The 18,364-nt window shown below is 53.0% G+C and overlaps 1 protein-coding gene across 1 annotated transcript in view; it reads left to right on the top strand.

Moving 5' to 3' along the window:
* CHAT (choline O-acetyltransferase) overlaps nucleotides 1–18,364 on the top strand; it is a 42,161-nt gene that overhangs the window by 16,212 nt on the left and 7,585 nt on the right. The window contains exons 7-10 of the mRNA XM_052641195.1: nucleotides 9,893–10,062; nucleotides 12,482–12,582; nucleotides 13,745–13,873; nucleotides 16,463–16,585. Coding sequence (XP_052497155.1) covers nucleotides 9,893–10,062; nucleotides 12,482–12,582; nucleotides 13,745–13,873; nucleotides 16,463–16,585 — 523 coding nt within the window. The remainder of the gene's footprint in view (nucleotides 1–9,892; nucleotides 10,063–12,481; nucleotides 12,583–13,744; nucleotides 13,874–16,462; nucleotides 16,586–18,364) is intronic.

Below are 18,364 nucleotides of genomic sequence, written 5' to 3'. Positions count from 1 at the left end.
TCTCACGACCTCCCTACCCACCCAAAGTGAAGCTATGGCCTTCCTGAACCCAGGAGGAGCCAACACCGTTATTCTGTCTAGAAATTTAATTAAACATCCAGCCCTGAGTCTGGAAGACTACAGCACTTGTCAATTTGCAGGAAAAGGATCGCCAGCTAGGAGATCCGCCCCTCTGCTGGCTCGCCTGCCCGGGTGCAGTGGAGATCCTGTGAACAGACTTTGGAAGCAGATGCCTCCGTTTGCACAGTCCCGTAAATATTTATTCCCAGCAGCCAATTAGAGCTGAGCCACAGCTTCCAAGGAGGGAACTGACAGAAGGTTGCTGTGTCTGCAGAGGGCCTCCTCGGTCATGGTTTACAAGACCCACTCGGGATGGGGCGTCTTGCTCTTTAAATATTGTCATCCAGAGATAGGCAAGCCTGCTGATTTTAAAACCAATTACACATTAGCAATAACAGCCTCTCTGATTCAATTGCCCCAGAAATATCTCCTGGCTCTTGAGGCTGAATGCTGTTTTCTTTCTTTGGGCCAACCCCTCCCTCTCACAGTAGAAGCGTGAAGGCTTTCCTGGTTGAGAGCAATCAGACAGGGAGAGGCCTGTGGTCCAGGGTGAGAGGTCTGGGCTTGACCGGCCCCTCGCTGAGGCTCTGAGTCTGGCTCCTTAGGCCAAGATGGGGAGATGGCAGCCATCTAAGGGATCCAAAGCTGGGGTTCCCAGGCCTGCTGCACAGAGGGCGATCACTCAGGACACCTCTTACCAGATTCAGGGAAACGCTCTGGGGATATTCTCCCAAGCCCAAAACCACCCTGAAAAATCCAGCGAGCTGAAAATGGACTTGTGTGGATGGGCACAGCTCTTGCAGTCAGTGACAGTGGCCCGTGGCCTCAGACTGAATGTCTATCGTCCTGGTGTGGAGCCCTGACTCTTACTGACGCTGGGGAGCTCTTTTGCCTCCCCCGGCTCCCCAGGTGCCACGTGCCCTGCGTGGACACACTCCAGACTCCTCCACTCCCTCGTTCCTCCCCATGTGCCCTCTTTCTGGCCCTCACTGTCCATTTCACGGGCAGCACTGTGACGTTCCGTTTCAGGGCGGCTGAGAGGTTGCGGGTTTTTGGTTGGTTGGTTTGTCTTTTTGTATCTCCTGCCTTTCGCCACTTACCACCCCTCCCCTAATTCTGAAATTCTGAAAGTGTGATAGGTCTTTAAATCTGTCTTTGTGGGAAGGGTAGCTGGAACCCAGAGGGAAGAGCAGCTCTTGGCTACTGATTTCTTTTTTAAAAAAATTAAATTAAACCTTGAAGATAATTATAGATGCGCATGCACTTGTATGGAATAAACATGCTTGTACCGTTCAGCCCTACCCCGCAGGGAATGGTAACATCTTGCAAAATTACAGTATCACAACCAGGACACTGACGCTGATACAGTCAAGATAGAGAACATCTCCATCCCCACAAGGACCCCTGGTGCTCCCTTTACGGCTGCACCCACTTTCCCTCCATCTCCACCCCTCCTTAATCCCTAGCAACCACTAATCCATCCTTCATTGCTATGATGTTGTTTCAAGAATGTCATACAAATGGGATCATGCAGCGTGTGACTTCCTGAGACTGGCTTTTTTACTCAGTATAATACTCTGAAGAGATCCATCCCGGTTATTGTATGTGTGAATAGTTCATTCTGTATTCCACAATTTGAATGTTTCAACATAAGTGACGTAACCATCCACCCATTGAAGGACATCTGAGTTGTCTCTACTTTTTGGCTACTACAAATAAAGCTACTGTGAATATATACATAGGTTTTTGTGTGATCATAAGTTTTCGTTTCAAATGTTCAAGAATGAAATTGCTAGGTCATATGATATTTGCATGCTTCGTTTTACAGGAAACCGCTAAAGTGTTTTTAAGAGTGACTGTACCATTTTACTTTCCCATCAGCAATGCATGGGAAAGTTTCTCCTCATTGTCATTATTTTTTACTTTTATTATTGCCTTCTGATACGTGTGCAGGGATCTTATTGAGGCTGTAATTTACAGTTCTCTGATGACTAGTGCTGTTGAATATTTTTTCATGTGCTACCCGTCCCTCCATGTCTCACCTTTTGGGAAATATTTCTCGTCTTCTGCTCATTTTCTGATTGGATTGTTTGGGGCTTAGGTTTTGGGTTTTGGATTTTTTTTTTTTTAACCAGTGAGTTCTGAGAGCTGCTTATATATTCTTTATTAACCTTTTATTGGATATGTGGCTTTATATTTTCTCCCAATCTGAGCTTATCTTTTCATCTTCTTAACAGGGTGTTTCACTGAAGAAATGTTTTTAGTTTTGATGAAGTCCAATTTATCAGTTTTCTTCTTTTTTGGATCATACATTTGGCAACAAGCCTAAGAATTATATGTCTAGTCCTCATATCCCAAAGATGAATTTCCCCTAAAAGTTTTATAACATTGTACATTTAAGCTGACAATCTATTTTGTGCTAATTTTTTGTAAGGTATCAGATTTTTATCCAAGGTTTTCAGGGAGGGGTACCTATGGATGTACAGATGTTCCTGTAATATTTGCTGAAAAAGCCATCCTTCCTCCGTTAAATTACTTTTGCACCTTTGTCAAAATCAACTGGGCATATTTGTGTTAGTCTATTTTGGGGTTTTCTGTTCTCTGCCATTGATCCATGTGTTCATCTGTCTGCCAATACTGCACGTTCTTGGCTATGTGATAAGTCTTTAAATCGGATACACTGATTCCTCCAACTTTATTCTTTTTAAAAACTGTTTTAGCTATTCTAGTTCCCTTGCCTTTTCACACAGATTTCAGAATAATCTCGTCTACAGCTACGAAGAGTCTTGCTGGGGTTTTGATGGGAGCTGGTTAAGCCTGTGTACCAACCTGGGGAGAATCGGCATCTTCACTACACTGAGTTTTCGCATGCATGAACACGATACATCTCTCCATTTACTTAGACCTTTGATTTTTGCATTAGGTGTTTTGCAGTTTCTTTATATAAGTCCTGCATGCCTTTGTTAAATTTACACTGGAGAATTTCATTCGTTTTGCATGATCTAAATGACATTGCATTTTCTCTTTTGGTGTTCATATCTTTGTCACTGGTGTTGGGTTTTTGTATGTTTATTTTATATCCTGTGAACTTCCAGCTCATCTGTTAGTTCCAGGTGGAGTTTTCTGGGGGTAGATTCCTTATGATTTTCTACACAGACAGATCATGTCATATGAAAATAGGCAGTTTTTTCTTACTGATATTTTTCTTTTTTATTCCCTTTTCTTGCCTTTTTGTGTGGCCAGAACTTCCAGTACTAGTTGAACAGCGGTGGTGGGAACGGGTATCCTTTCTTGTCCCTTATCTTCGGAGCAAGGCACACAATCTTTTCACCCTTACGTATATTAGCTATATGCATTTTTGTTTTGGGGTAGAGTCTTTTCATGAAGTTGAAGATGTTCCACTCTATTCCTAGTTTTCTGAGATTTTATCATGATAAGATGTTGAACTTTGTAACTTGTACTTCACCAGTTGATCTAATCATGTGATTTTTCAACAGTGTGTTAATGCTGTGGATTACGTCAGTTGATTTTCAGATACGGAACCAGGTTTGAGTCCCCAGAAGGAGCCCCACTTAGTCACAGTCTATACTTTTTACGTGTTGCTTAATTCTATTTGCTGCTCCACTGTTAGCTATCTTTGTTTCTGTATTAATGATGGTTACTTGTCTGTAGCAGGTTGTTGTGTGTGTGTGTGTGGTGTGTGTGTGTGGTTATGGGTGGTGGGGCGGTGTACCGTCTTATCTGCTTTTGGTGTCGTGGTAACACTGGGTTCCTAAGATGAACTGGGGAATGTTTGCTTTTCTTATGTTGTCTGGAAGAAATTGTGTAGATTGGGGTTAATTCTTCCCTAAATGTTTGGTAGAATTCTCCAGTGAAACCATCAGGGCCTGGAGATTTTAGTCAGGAGGGGAAACTTTAAACTTACAGATTTAATTTCCTTAATAATTAGGGGGCTCTCCAAATTATTTGTTTCATATTTTATGCATTGTGGTAGTTTATACTTTTTAAGTGATTAGTGCATTTCATCCAAGTTGTCAAATTTATGTCTGTGAGGTCGCTCAGTCGTGTCTGACTCTTTGCGACTCCGTGGACTGTAGCCCACCAGGCTCCTCCGTCCATGGGATTCTCCAGGCAAGAATCCTGGAGTGGGTTGCCATTTCCTTCTCCAGGGGATCTTCCCAACCCAGGGATCAAACCCAGGTCTCCCGCACTGCAGGCAGATGCTGTAACATTCATAGTATTTTCTTAATAGCCTTTTGACGTCTGCAAGATCCGTATATTTGATGTGAGTTTCTTGGAGATAGAATATAGCTTGGATGTATACTTGTTGGCATCCTCATAGCCTCTAGGGGCTGGGAGTGTAAAGATCACCATGAGCCATAGAGTAGAGAAGGATTTGAGAGGTGGGATGACAGATTTTCCTCCCAAAAGGGGCTATGAATCCTTTGTCAGCGGAGTAAAGACACTCAAATGTGCATGACAAATATTTAGAAGCTCTTAAGTATCTGCAAGGGACCCAGTGCCTCCCCTCCCCAGACTATGTGAGGCAGGGCAGTAGAAGCCTGATATGCGTCCTTTTCCCAGGGACTAGATCAGAGAAGGCAAGTGTCCCAGAGAGGGCTGCGTGTGTGCGTATGCGTGTGCCCAGGTGGGTGTTTTGGGGATCAGCACCTGAGAGGTCTGCAGGCCTTCAAAGGCAGAGGTGCTGTGTTCATTTTCTCTTCGCTCACCTTAGTCACAGACTGGGAACTTTCAACCTCTAGTAGAAGCTCTAGGGTCCTCTGAGGCCTCCTGGCCTCTGGAATTTCTGCATCACCAAAGTTGTCAACTCCCCAGGCATGGGTGGCAGAGCAAGCTCCTCCTATTACTCAATTCTGACTTCTCCCTATTAAGCAGGGGCTCCTTGAGGAAGATTGATTTACCACATTAAACGAGCCTCCCTGTGCTCGATGAGGATGTCACAAGACAAACGGCTCCTGCCGCGTGCCTCCGGCCCACCGCCCCACGTTTCCATTACGTTGGGGCCAGAGTCGTGGTGGATGAGCTTGGATGTAGTTCATTTTCTGCCTGACACGATAACCTTGTCAGCGTCTGACCGATCAGCTGCTCGTATGCAGGGAGTGCGTTTGCAAGGCCACCTGGCATCCTGGCTCTGCTGTCCTGCTCCTATTTCACTCTGTTTAATGAGCCAGGACCTGGTTCCTGTTGAGCGGTGCTGAGCTCCGGGGTCCCTGCTCGACCTGCATGCAGCGGTGACGGTTCAGCCCCTCCTCAGGGGTCCCTCTGTCTTGCCTGGAGGCGGCTGGGGCACTGATGCCCAGGGAGCTGTCCATTTATGCCACCAGCCTCAAGTCACCCAGCTGAAAAGGAGGGTGCCCAACCCTCACTCTTCTGCCCAGCGGCTGCATCAGGCCTGCTCCCCAGGCTCTGAGCTGGACAGGCCTGCCTTGGGCTTCCCAGGGAGCTGAAGCCTGCCTACTCCACACTGCCCTTGGGGCTGTTTCATAGGCAGATACCAAGCCTGGGCTCTCAGAGCTCACTGAGACCCAGGCCCACGTGTATAGCATTGGGGCTGCCCGTGGTCCCCAGGCCCAGGCCCTCCCCAAGCAGCTAGGCATCGCTGGCAAGCTCCACTCACCAGCCTGGGTGTCTGCTGCCCAGCCTCAGAGCCTTTCCCAGCACTGTTACTTCCTTCCTGATGTGTTCCTTCCTTACTCTCCACCTATTTTGAATCAGACCCAGGCCTGGCCAAGGCCTCTCTATGCTCTGAAGTCACCAGCTCCCCTGCGCCCAAGGACTCCCAGAATAACACAGTGCAGGGCCGGGCACCATGGCTGTTGGCAAGGGCTCCAGCAGCAGCCAGGGTGGGGAGTCTTGCAGAGGTTAGGAATCCCTTTCCTGTCTCCGTCTCTCCTCCACCCCTTTCATCCTGTGAAACTCCCTGCCCCAGAGGTAGTGGTTTCCTGTCTTCCAAAGGGCCTGGAAGTCTGAGCTATGCCCGCAGATCTCAGCCCCACCTGTCCATGCACACTCAAGCCCATTGCCAGACAGACACTTCCTGTGCCCACCTAAGCAGGGAGCCAGGCCCTGCTCTCTGTGAGCTCAAAGCTTGAGAGGAGGCGGCCAGACCAAGATTTTAGGGCTGGATGGTCAGTGGCTGGGGTCTGGGGCAGCTACAGGGCCCCACACTGCAAGGTCACGCACTGTGTGGTGGGAGGCAGTGGTTGTAGAGGTGACTGGTCTGGCGCTGGCTAAGGTTCTATGTGAGGCCAGTCTGGCAAGCAGAGGGTCCTTGTCTGCCCTGAGCAGGCGCCCGAGCCAGCATGTTACCGGGATGGGGCGATCGGGGCGGGGCAGGAGCCCTCTGGGTTGCTCTCACCCACACGGGACGCAGGGCCCACACTGGATAGGGTTTGGGATCTCAGGAGCATTTGATGAGTAGGGCTTTGATAGGCAGAGAGGGAGAAGGGCTCCCACCCAGGGGGCAGCCTGCACGATCCGAGGGGATGGATGTGCACAGGTATCCAGGAGCGGCAGGCGCTCCTGTGAGGTCCATGCCAGGATTCCAAGGAGGTGGCCCAGTGGGGCGGCATGGGCGAGCCATGGAGTCCAGAGGGCGGTGTTGAGAGGTTTGGAGTCTACCTTGCGGGTAGTAGAAGTTCGCTCAGGTTGAAGAGGGTGAAGCGGTGACTGTGCCACACTCAAGGGAGGAGGAGCGGGAGTATCCTCCTCCCCGCACCCACTGGCCACCGCAATGGAGTCTCACTGAGCGTTCAGTCCCCAGGGCTGGGACCAAAGCCTGCAAGCTGATCAGAGGAGGCAGGAAAGTCCGAGAGGCCAAGTGGAAGGTGATGAGTCACTCTGGACACATAGGGATCAAGAAGAATCTTGAACACAGAGGGCTCCCCTAATCCATATTCCAGACAAGTGGGAGGGGAGGAAGACCCAAGGAGGGGCTGGCTTGCTGGCCAGCCTCGTACCAGAGTGGAAGGCCAGCGTGAGAGACTTCTCCTTCCCCAGGATGTGCAAGAGGAGGGAGGAAGGCGATGATAAGGACCACAGTGTCCTTTCACTGGAGAACGTCTGTGGACACCTCTCGTGAACCTGGAGAACTCACCCCGGCAGAGCAGGGGCTGCTCAAGTGGCCTTAGCGTCTGTGTGCCCAGGAGGTGCTGAGAGCCCCAGGGGAGGGTCTCAAGTGTCGCCTCTCTCGAGGCTGCCTGTGCCAGGAGCGGGGAGCAGCCCAGAGAGCCCGGGATGAGGCCGAGAGGAGGGAGGAGCAGACAGGACCTCCTCGATGGCCCCTCCAGGCCCTTAGCTGGACAGAGGAAAGGACGGGCAGGCCCCAGGCGTGGTCCTCACCGGCACGTCAGCTGTGGATTCAGCTGCCCCCTGACTGGGGAAGGTGCTGCTATGCCCGGCTCAACCCGCAGGCAGGACCCGGCTGGTGAACGAAGGCTGTGGGAAGATCTGAGCCTTAGGGTGTGGAAGTCACACCTGTTCCTACCCGTTCCCTGGACTTCAGGAAGACATTTTCCAGATAACTGTGACACACGATGGGTATATTTCTTAGCTTAAGGCTCTGGAGAGAAAGAAGGCTCCAGACCTGGGGGCTGGGGTGGGATGGGGGTAGGCTCTGAAAAGAGGAGTTCAGACTTAGTCCCTGGGCTTCCAAAGGGAAGGGGAGGAGCCTGAGTGGAGAGGAGCAAGTGGCTGCAGAAGCAGAGGGCTGCATACCGGGCTCAGAATCGGGGAGCACAGGAGGGCCAGCGCCAGGACCAGGGCCGCCCACAGGTCCGCCTGCATGCTAGGACAGGAGGGAGCTGGGAGCTGACTCAACCAACTGCCTTCTCCGAAGGCTCTTCAGCCCCCAGAATGTTTCTATCTGACACAGAGAATAACATCCTGGATGGGACCTTAGCAGACACAACAGAGTTAAATAAATGGGAAGACTGTGGCACCAAGGGCACAGCTTCTCAACTCCAGCTCACCCCTGCAGTGTGAGGATGCGAATTCAGCATCACTACATGGTATAAGATTAATATTAGAATTGGTCACATGTGACCCCAAATCCAAAATATTAGTATCTTAAGAAAACAGAGGTTTCTCTCTCTCTCCGTCTCTCGCATATATACTCGAACTGAGCCCTCCAGAGCTGATAGATGGTTGGAATTCTTCCATCGCGCTCCGAGGGTGTGGCTTGCATCCTCCTGGCCCAGAGTGGAGGCTAGGCCTCTGGCCACCACACCTGTGATCCAGGCAGCAGGACCGAGGAAGGTGGAAAAAAGAGCAAAGAGAATGTGCTCGCTGTATTTGAGGAGGTTTCTTGAAAGCTGTCAGATGGTGTTTCTAGATTTTTGTTGGCAGAGCTGAGACATGATTTCCCCAGCTGTGAGGGAAGCTGGGAAATGTAGCTTTAGCCCCGCTCATCTATGTGCCAAGCTGCAGACCAGGTGTGCTATGACTGAAGTGGGTGTGGGTATTGCAATGCGCCATGTAATGCTCCTTTGCCTCAAATAACACGCACGCATCTTCTCGGGCCTGGAACACACTGGGACTGGGGGAGGGGTGTAACGCTGCACCCCGTCTGGCCCAGAGGTCAGGATGCCTGGGCGATGGCAGGCCTCACCGTCGGGTCCTGATGCCCCAGCACCTGTGTGGGGTGGCGCAGAAATAACGCAGTCACAGGAAAGACTCCTGGTTGGGAGAAAAGGGGTCTGGCCCCACAGTCACGGCACCTGTGGCCATAGTGAGGCCCACCGGGCAGGCTTGTCAAAGCTCCTTCCACTCAGGAAAGGAAGCTGCCTGGGGCAGCCCCTCTGGCTGGCCCGGCTCTACTTTGGAGGGAACTCCATGCCCACTGTCCCCCGTGGAGAAGTCAGGCTCTCTCAGCGGCATGTCTTTGGTACAACTCCGTGACCTTCAGTCTGCTTGTCCTGATGAACTCTGCATGCCCGAAACTGCCCCAGTAGCTCATCTGGCTACAGATTCAGGGGCAGACTGGCGCTTCCACCTGCCCTCCGCATAGAAGCAACAGCTGGGGTGAGGGGTGACCTGGGAGAGCAACACCCTCACTTCCTTACTTCCAATTTTCATGTGAAATTGACTAATTAAAACTTTGTGGCAACTGATGTTTGAAAATCACAATTCAGGACAAATGAACTTGCCTGTGTGCCAGACATGGCTGGCAGATATGAGTAAGGGGGCCCCTGGATGGGGGAATTGGGGCTCCTCTAAGGGGGCCCCTGGATGGGGGAATTGGGGCTCCTCTAAGGGGGCACTGGATGGGGGAATTGGGGCTCCTCTAAGGGGGCACTGGATGGGGGAATTGGGGCTCCTCTAAGGAGGCCCCTGGATGGGGGAATTGGGGCTCCTCTAAGGGGGCACTGGATGGGGGAATTGGGGCTCCCCTAAGGGGGCCCCTGGATGGGGGAATTGGGGCTCCCCTAAGGGGGCCCCTGGATGGGGGAATTGGGGCTCCTCTGACACAACCTGGCCTGAGAGTCTAATGCGTCTGGGGAAGACCCCATACCACCCCCTTCATCTTGGCGGGCAGGACTAGTAACTGCACATCTTGGGGCGGAACTGGCTACAGTTGGAGGGCGGGACTCTTACAGGGATCTTGGGGGTGTGCCACCCCCGGGGGGTGAAGCTCAGGACAGCAACCTGGACTTACCAGCCCACCCCCTGGAGTACAGGGGAGGGGGTTCAGGATTGGCTCAAGGTCTGGGTCTCCATATGTGTATCTGCCTATGGTATGGGTTCTGCAGAAGGGACCCCAGGCCGAGGGCTGGGCAGGTGCTAAGTCAGGCCGTGCTGGCCCACCCTGCAGACTCCACCAACCGGGACTCTCTGGATATGATCGAGCGCTGCCTCTGCCTGGTGTGCCTGGACGCCCCTGGAGGCATGGAGCTCAGTGACACCAACCGGGCACTCCAGCTCCTCCACGGCGGGGGCTGCAGCAAGAACGGGGCCAACCGCTGGTACGACAAGTCCCTGCAGGTAAGCCTCCCCATGGCACGGCCAGGGGCCTGAGCCACCTCGTGCTCACGTCCAGCATGCTCACTCAGTGGCCTCTGTTGCCCACCCAGGATGCTGCATATGGGGCCAGGGGAACCAAGGAGACATGCTATTCGTGTTGGCCCCTGGACTGGCCAGAACTCTTCTCGGGAGCAAGTGGCCAAACCTAGTGCTAACTCGCTGACTTTCCCGCAGCCTGTGCTCAGCCCAGGGGGCCTCTGGGTTAGACCTGGGGCTCATTCCCCATTTTCCATCCCACACGGTCAGGTGGGGGCATGCCGGGGACTCCCTTCAAACAAATCCTCAACGCATTCATCAAGAGTCACGTCCGATGCCCGAAGACAACAGTGTTTCTGATTTCCATCACCCTGGCCCCGACATTTCAACACACCTCCCTTCATCCCCGAGGAGTACGGCAGCCAGCATCTCCACAGAAGAAGAGTCATAAAATGAGGCAAAGCCATTCACAGGTGTCTCATTCACATGACATCAGCCCAGAAATAAGACATTCACTGTGGCCTAGAGGAAAGTGCTCACACAGATGGGGATGAAGTTTGGGCCATTCATTCCCACCCCTCATCCTTTTTCTCCAGCGCGCTGATCCTGAGTTGAACCTTGTTTGTTTGCAAAGCTCCAACGCTTTCACAATAGCTGTATTAAGTGGTACCCGACCATGTTTATGTTGTGGTTTAGCGTCGCTCTGGTTTTGGTTTAGCTCCCACTGGTAAGCTTCTCTAGACGGCCTCGTTTTTCTCTCTCTCTGTCCCCTACATTCTGCAGGTTATCCCTTTTATTGGTTTGCATATTGATTCTGCTATTTCTGATGAGTTCTCTCCCTGCTGTGTTGGCTATTTAGCCTCCACCAGTGGTGTTAATGGCTTGCAATCTTTCATGGAGCAGCTGTGGGAATGAAATGCTATAATGGATGTACAGGGCCTGAAACACAGTAAGCTTTGGTAGTGGTTTTTAAAAGGCACTGTTTTCCACCCTTATTTTTAGTGACAGGAACAGGAAAGCACTAATGTGTGAGTGGGCGTGCCCTCCCCTCCTGCCTTATGTGAGCCCACTTCCGGGCTCTTTTTTGCAGGCAAGACAGATTCTCAGGGGAGCTGGAGAAGGCCAACAAGCTCCGTGAACCTGAATGGAAAGGTCTGAGAGCAAGTCTCAGGACAGAAAGGCAGAGGGCATCGGGGAGAGAGAGAAGAGAGCCTGCATGGATGGGCCTGGAGAAAACCTCTGTGGGAAGTGTGCTTGTTTGAAGAAAAGGAGTAGTGATTCTGGGAGCTGGCATACTGTGAGACTGGGGGAGGCTGGGAGTCGGCTCAGAGGTGTGCCTTGCCACAGTTCCCCGGAAGGTCTCGTGTAGATTTCAAGAGCTTGTGTATTTGTTGGCTTGTTGGTTTTTTGCTTATGGATGATGGGTTAGTACCTCTGGAGTGTAATGCTGTGCTGAGGTGGACTTCAAAGCAGCTTGACTGTATTCAGGTTATGCTTTTAGAATCAAGATCTCATTCTTTTCGTGATTTCCTGCTAGGACCTTTGTACACACTGAGCATCTCCATTTCCGAAGTCAGCTAAATCCAGCCTTGTATAGTTAGAAAGACCATGAGTAACCTTTATAGTTCCCATGGGCCTTACACAGACCGTCTCTCTAATCCTTGTATTGATCCCGTGAACTGAGCCTTATTGGATCCATTTCAAATGAGCACAAACTGAAGCCAGAGCGTTGATGCGCCTTGTCAAAGCTCTCCCTGCTGGAAGGCGGTAACCACAGAGCTGGAATCAGGGATCCTGACTTGAAGCCCAGGGAGCAGTGGGTGGGCCATCCCTGACACACCTTTCTTTCACTCCTATCATGAGATATTTTATTTCTCCCTGGGAATCTGCATGCCACCCAAACTGGGTCATCATCCTTCATTACTCATTTAGAGAAGTCATTAAGCACCTGCCCTGGGGTGGACACTAGGTCCTGGGGATAATATCAGGGGTGGCCAGCCACACAAAGCAGAGCCGGGCGGTGGCCCTGATGTGCGCCGGGAAGGGGAAGCAGGGCTAACAGGAGCCGAAGGGGCTTGCCCAGGACCTGAGGAGAGCACGCACAGCCTCGGCTGAGCTCTTAGGGATCGCTGGGCTACCTGAGCCAGCAGCTGTGGGCTCTGCCTTCGCCACCCAGGGCATTTCTGGGGGGAGGCCGCACAGTTTAGAGCTGTCTTGAAGCTCCTCTATTCTCAGACCATGGCGACTGTGTTCTTTTCAGGAGACGATGTGCTTTGGTGTGCCTGGAGAAAAGGTCTCCCGGAGGGGTGGGGGAGGTGGGAGGGTACAGGGGTCCTGGCCTGGAGCCGAGCGGCTGATGCGGAGTGTCGGCCCAGAGGCCTGCTCGTTCTCTCTGCTGTTGCAGTTCGTGGTGGGCCGAGACGGCACCTGTGGCGTGGTGTGTGAACACTCCCCTTTCGATGGCATCGTCTTGGTGCAGTGCACGGAGCACCTGCTCAAGCACATGTGAGTCTGGGGGCAGGGCCCCTCCTGAGCCGCTGAGCAGCCACGGGAGGCAAAGCCAGACTGCCCAGCAGTGGCCAAGCTAGGCCAGGAAAAATGTAGGCGGCCACTGAGGGGCCGCATTAGTCTGGCACACGTCCTAGGAATAGGCGAATTTGAAAACCAGCTTGAATGAAACATCATCTGCTTTTCCGAGCTGGGACGGAAGGGGCAGCCTGGGCAACAAGTTTAGCGCAGTCAGGGCAGCGTTTGGCCAAGAATTCTCAGCTCTAAGGGAACGTTTGCTCTGGTCCAGGGAAGCCCAGGTCGATGTCTGTTGCTTGTCTGGAGTCAGGTGTGGGCCCACTATTGACCCAGCGCAGAGGGGAGCTGCACCTGTTTCCCTCCCCTCAGCCTGGGTCTCTCTCCCTACCTTCCAAGGTCGCCAGACTGAGTACTTCTCTGTCCCTGGGACACACTGGGTCCCTTCCTCCGTTCATGACTTTGCTCATTCTCCCCTCCTAGAATCTTCTCCCTGAATCTAGAAGTTCTGAATCTCTTCCATGATTTAGGGACTCCGTGCGTGCATGCTAAGTCATGACTTAGCATGACTTCAGTCGTGTCCGACTCTTGTGATCCCATGGACTGTAGCCCACCAGGCTCCTCTGTCCATGAGATTCTCCAGGCAAGAACACTGGAGTGGGTTGCCATGTCCTCCTCCAGGGATCTTTCCCACTCAGGGATTGAAACTGAGACTCTCATGTCTCCTGTATTGACAGGCAGGTTCTTTACCACTAGCGCCGCCTGGGCTTCCCTAAAGGGACTCTTTAGGATCATTGAAAACCCAAACTAGCCCTCATCGACGGAAAAACACAAATTGCTTGTTCCATTTGTCCCCAAGTGTTTTGTTTGTTTGTTTGTTTTTAAGAGTTACTGGTGTAGCGTGGTCAAACAGGGGAACATGAACAGAAATCCCGGGCTTTGCAGTCAGGTGGAACTGGATGGAATCCTGGCCCTACCGCTCACTAATTGAGGTGTCCTCTCAGAGCTTCAGCCCTTTCATCTGTGTCGTGGTTTGGTGGGCACACCAAACTCCAACAGCTAACATGACTGCAGGGCAAAGAAATGAGCTGCCCACAGCCCCCCAGCTTGCAGGGCCACAGGAGGTCACCCCATTATCCCGCAGGGTGAAGACCAGCAAGAAGATGGTCCGAGCTGACTCGGTCAGCGAGCTCCCAGCACCCAGAAGGCTGAGGTGGAAATGCTCCCCGGAAATTCAAGGCCTCTTATCCTCCTCAGCAGAAAAACTTCAACAGTAAGGAGAATGCCGGGTCTTTGGGGGTGATGCTCCAGGGGGGATCACCATACCGCTCCCCCACCCCACCAGCTGCCAAGGTGTCCTAGAAGCTTCCAAAGACCCCGGCTCCTCTGCCTCCCCTCATCCGCCTCCGCCCACCGCCCTCATGGAGACACAGTCAAACTAAAGGGGAGTTGGACCTCTCAGGAAACAACCTTGCCGAATATCCTTCATTTCCATAAAATGCAAACGTGCATCTATTTTTTTCCACAGGTTTCACCTGACTGAGCTGAGTCAAGGCGGGGAAATCATCTCCAGCTTCCGGGGGAGGGGAGTTATTGCCAACTGGTTTGAATAAGTCATTTGAATCCAGGAGATTTCAATTTGCTTGAATTTACACTGCAACTTGACAAGGGGCCTTTTTTTCCCCCAAGAGGAGCCCTAACGGGGCCCAGCAGGAGCTCCCGGGGGGTTATGAGCCCTTGCTAGCGGTCGCAAGGCGTGCTGGGAGTCATGGTCTGGCAGCTAGATGGGACTTTGGCTGTTCGTTCCCTCATTCGGTAAATGAGCAGGGGTGCACTCACTCATTCTCATTCATTCATCACACGTGCAGAGCTCCGGTGTGCTCCAGGCCTCTGACCGAGAGGGCTCTGGGGACACAGAAATCAAGGTGCCACGCATCCCACCCTCCATACTTTGGTGGAGGAACTGGATCCCCAAAGCAAAAATGTCAGGTGCAATAAGCGCCCAAACCAGAGACAAGTATCTGGTCCTGAACCCACAGAGGACACTGGAGCTGGGTTCTGCCAGGAGGTAGAGCGAGGGCTTTGCAGAAATGGGCCTTGAAGGATAGCTAGGAGTTTGTGGTGCTAGCAGCTGGGAAAGAGACAGGTTCATAAGAGCAGGTTGTTTGGAGGCCAGCAAGTGAGAGAATGACCAGAGCTGGGGCAATAAAGAGAAGCTGGGGGCACGTTGCAGAGAGCTTCATGTCCTTACATTACGGGGACTGGAAGCTGTGCGGCGGCGGCGAGGAACCCCTGGAGGGTTTAGGGCCTGGGGTTTCAGGGAACCAGTGAGGACACTGAGGATGGCGCGGGTGAGCAGGACAGAGCATGGCTGGGCTCAGACACCGAGGGATGGGGAGGCTGAGCCCACAGCAAGCTGCTGGAGGTGTTGACGGACTTTCCAGGGGGAAGGAGAGAGGCCTCAGGTGTTCATCTGTAAGTGGTTGTATCTCAGCCCCATGGGGCTGCTCTTGGGATGTGAAGGTGAGTTGGTGGGCTGGTGAGCCCTGGGCAGAAGAAAGAGTTGGCTTATTTCAGGGCTTCAGGCAGCTGGCATGTGGTCCCAAGCACCCAGCTTTCCTTTCTAGAGGACCGGAAGAGCCAAGCGAGGCCTGTGGGTGGGGAAGCAGAAGCCGTGGGGTCCTGAGCTGTCACGGAAGGTAGGTAGGGTCTGAGGGGCCAGGGCTTGGCCAAGAAGCTTTCCAGGTGGCTGGGGTGACTGTGGGCTCAGCCTGTCCAGGGACAGTGTAGGGTGAGTTCCCATGAGAACTGGGCCCTCTCCAAGTCCTGCTGGGTCCTCAGAACCTGGCATGGACCAACCAAGAGCTGAGCTCACATGACTGAGGGAATAATTCAAGGCAAGGCAGGCAAGGAACCCCGAATCCTGAGGGAGGGTGGGACCAGGGGTCAGGGCTGCCCACCCAGGGCTCTGCACACACACACACACACACACACACACACACACACACACGCACGCACGGCTGGTGGCCAGATATGGGGACCTTGCTACATGTTGCCCCTGCAAGCCGTCAGCCCGGACCCCAAACTCATTATGCAGGAAACTCATCAGTGTAGTGAGGGGAAGGGCGTGGGGAGAGCAGTGCTGAAGGTCTGTCTCAGTGTGGACTCAGGGAGCCTTCCTTCTACTTAACAGTGATTTGTGGATGGCAAAGGTCTGGGCATATCACAGGAGGCTCAGCATCAATTTCTGGGTAAAATGGATTTTCAGTCACCAACAAAGCCCGGATGAGCAGCTTTAGCTGTGGTGACTGTCACCAGCCACCAGGCCCCAAGCTTTTCTTCCCACAGCACAACGGGGATGAGTCTCAGTGAGAGATGCTGATTGCAGCCATCAGAGAAGCAGGCTTTTCCCTGAACATGGGGGGTTGGCAGGTCTGGCAAGATGGCCAAGAGGCCCAAAGAGTCCGTGGGGATGCTGGACACACTTGACAAACAGGTCAAAACGCATGACCTCTATGAGGCCTGTTTCTGGGGGCAGTGAATTTCTAGGACTCTGTAGGCTGTGTTCTCCTTGCCCTTGCAAATGACCCTTGTACTTCTGTGTCCCTCCCTGCAGCCAGGCCCACCTCCCCCACCCCCAGTACAAAACCACTGCCCTATCCAGCCAAGCCTCACCCTCAGTTCAGAGTCCCCCTGGTCAGCATGCCCTCTGCCACTTCCATACACCAAGGCCTGTCTCTGACTGTGTCCTGGACACCTTACTGCTTTGACATGGACCAGGCTCGAGAAACTTCATTAGACTCTGTGGTGAGTGCATTCTACTTTGCATGCAGTGAAAGCTGCTTTCCTTTTTCTTCCACAGAATAGTAAAGAATCTCGACTTCACCGTTTATAAGTTTGATGACTACGGGAAAACATTCATTAAGCAGCAGAAATGCAGCCCCGATGCCTTTATTCAGGTGGCCCTCCAGCTGGCCTTCTACAGGTAAGCACAGCCTGCCCAGGGGGACTGACTGATGAGCTACTCTTGGGTCTAGAAGCATCTTGGCGGGAAGGATGACTCTCTGAGCCTAGAGGATGGGGTTTTGACCAGGGCAGGCTGCACGGAAGGACCCTGTCACCTAAAGCTGGCAAGCAATGGCCCAGGGGCGCAGAGTTCATGGGGGTGGAGGGACACAGAGCTGACGGAGGCCAGGCAGGTGGCGAGAACATCAGGTGGTCCCCTCCTGATCTCAGCCAGCCCGGCTGGGGTGCTGGAGCTGTGGCCTGTTCCACCCAGTTTTCCTGGTCTTGACAAGGAGATGGAACTAGCATCCCTGCCCACGCCCTGGTGGGTCAAGTCAAACATCTGGGGCTTAACTGGTTCCCGTCGCTCATTCCCCGCACCCCACAGCAGTTCCCCCCCATCCTCTGCCCTCCACCTCCACGCCCCGCCAACCGATGTTTGGTCAACTGCAGCCTGCCTTTGCAGGCCTCTGCTTCCGCTCTTGTCCCCAATAATCCTGTCTTCATGAAGCATGAACTTTGAAATATCCAAATCAGATTCCATCACCTACCACCTCGAACTCTCCCAGTGGTTTCGCATCATGCTTAGAACAAAGTCCAGGCTTAGAAAGGGTCTTTGTGAACGAGCCTTCCCGGGGCCCTGCCCCCAAGCTCTCTTCCACCTCCAGACCTTTGCTCTGTGCCAGTGCCTCTGCCTACCCACCTGTCACCGCCACGCTTCACACACCAGCTCCTTCCTACAGCTCAGGTCTCAGCTCAGGCACCAGCCCTCAGAGGCCTCTTGCCACCAGCTCTCTCACAGCGCGCTGCGTTCTTTTCCATTCGTGGCAGTTGTTATGCATGTGGGCACCCTTGTTCATGGATTTGCTGACTTTGTTTCCTAAACTGTCTCCCCCAGGCGTGATGTTCTCGATTATCTTGTGTGCCTGGGACAGAGTAGGCACCAGGGACTGTCAGAGCCCTGAGAAGACACTGCAGGGGTTTTAGCCTGGGGTGGCACGGTCTGTGTGTGGTTTAGAAAAATCCCTTAAGTAGTAGCTCTGTCCTGGGGAAGAGGTGCAGAGTTGGGAGTAAGAGTTGAAGGCAGGGTAGGGAGCCAAACTGGCCTTTTATGAGAGGCGAAAAATAATGCAAAATAGATTCTCCTCGAGACAGGGCTGGCTCCTGTTGGTCCCAGCATTCCAGAAGCAGCCGTTCATAAACCAGCACAGGTGCTGTGTAGTAAATGGCGCCACAGCCCCACCAGAACCTGCTCTTGGTCTGCAGTCGGGACAGGCATAAAGCAACTTGGAGAAGGCCCTGGCATGGAGGTATCACTAATGAGTGCGTGGCATCCCAGACTCCAGTGTCCCCCGCAGGGGGTGTGACTCACGGGGAAGGGAGCGCAGCCACTCTGAATGTCATCGGTCAGGTTGACGTCACCCCACACAAGCACTGCGCTCACCACCAGGATGTGTAGACCTCGCTGGCACTGGGCTGTGGAAGGACCCAGCCTGGAACTGCAGTCACTGCCGTTCTGATACTCAGATGGCATGTGGCTGAAATGGGCCGTGAGGTCAGTGCCCTGCTCGTGCCGCGGCTGGGGACACTGCTGCCCTGGTGCTCAGGCACTTCAGAGCTTCCGATCCAAATCCCAGAGGGGATGGGGACCGAGCCCCCTTCTTCTACCCTGCAGGGAGCTTTGTTGTCACTGGACATGGCCAGGAATCGATGAGGCCAGAGGCTCCCAGGCTCATTGAATAGGCAAAATACCACGTGA

This window comes from Budorcas taxicolor, chromosome 5 (genome assembly GCF_023091745.1).
Source record: "Budorcas taxicolor isolate Tak-1 chromosome 5, Takin1.1, whole genome shotgun sequence".
Classification (NCBI taxonomy): Eukaryota; Metazoa; Chordata; class Mammalia; order Artiodactyla; family Bovidae; genus Budorcas; species Budorcas taxicolor.
The sequence above is the reverse complement of the archived record's forward strand: the minus strand, read 5'-3'. Positions and strand labels throughout refer to the sequence as shown.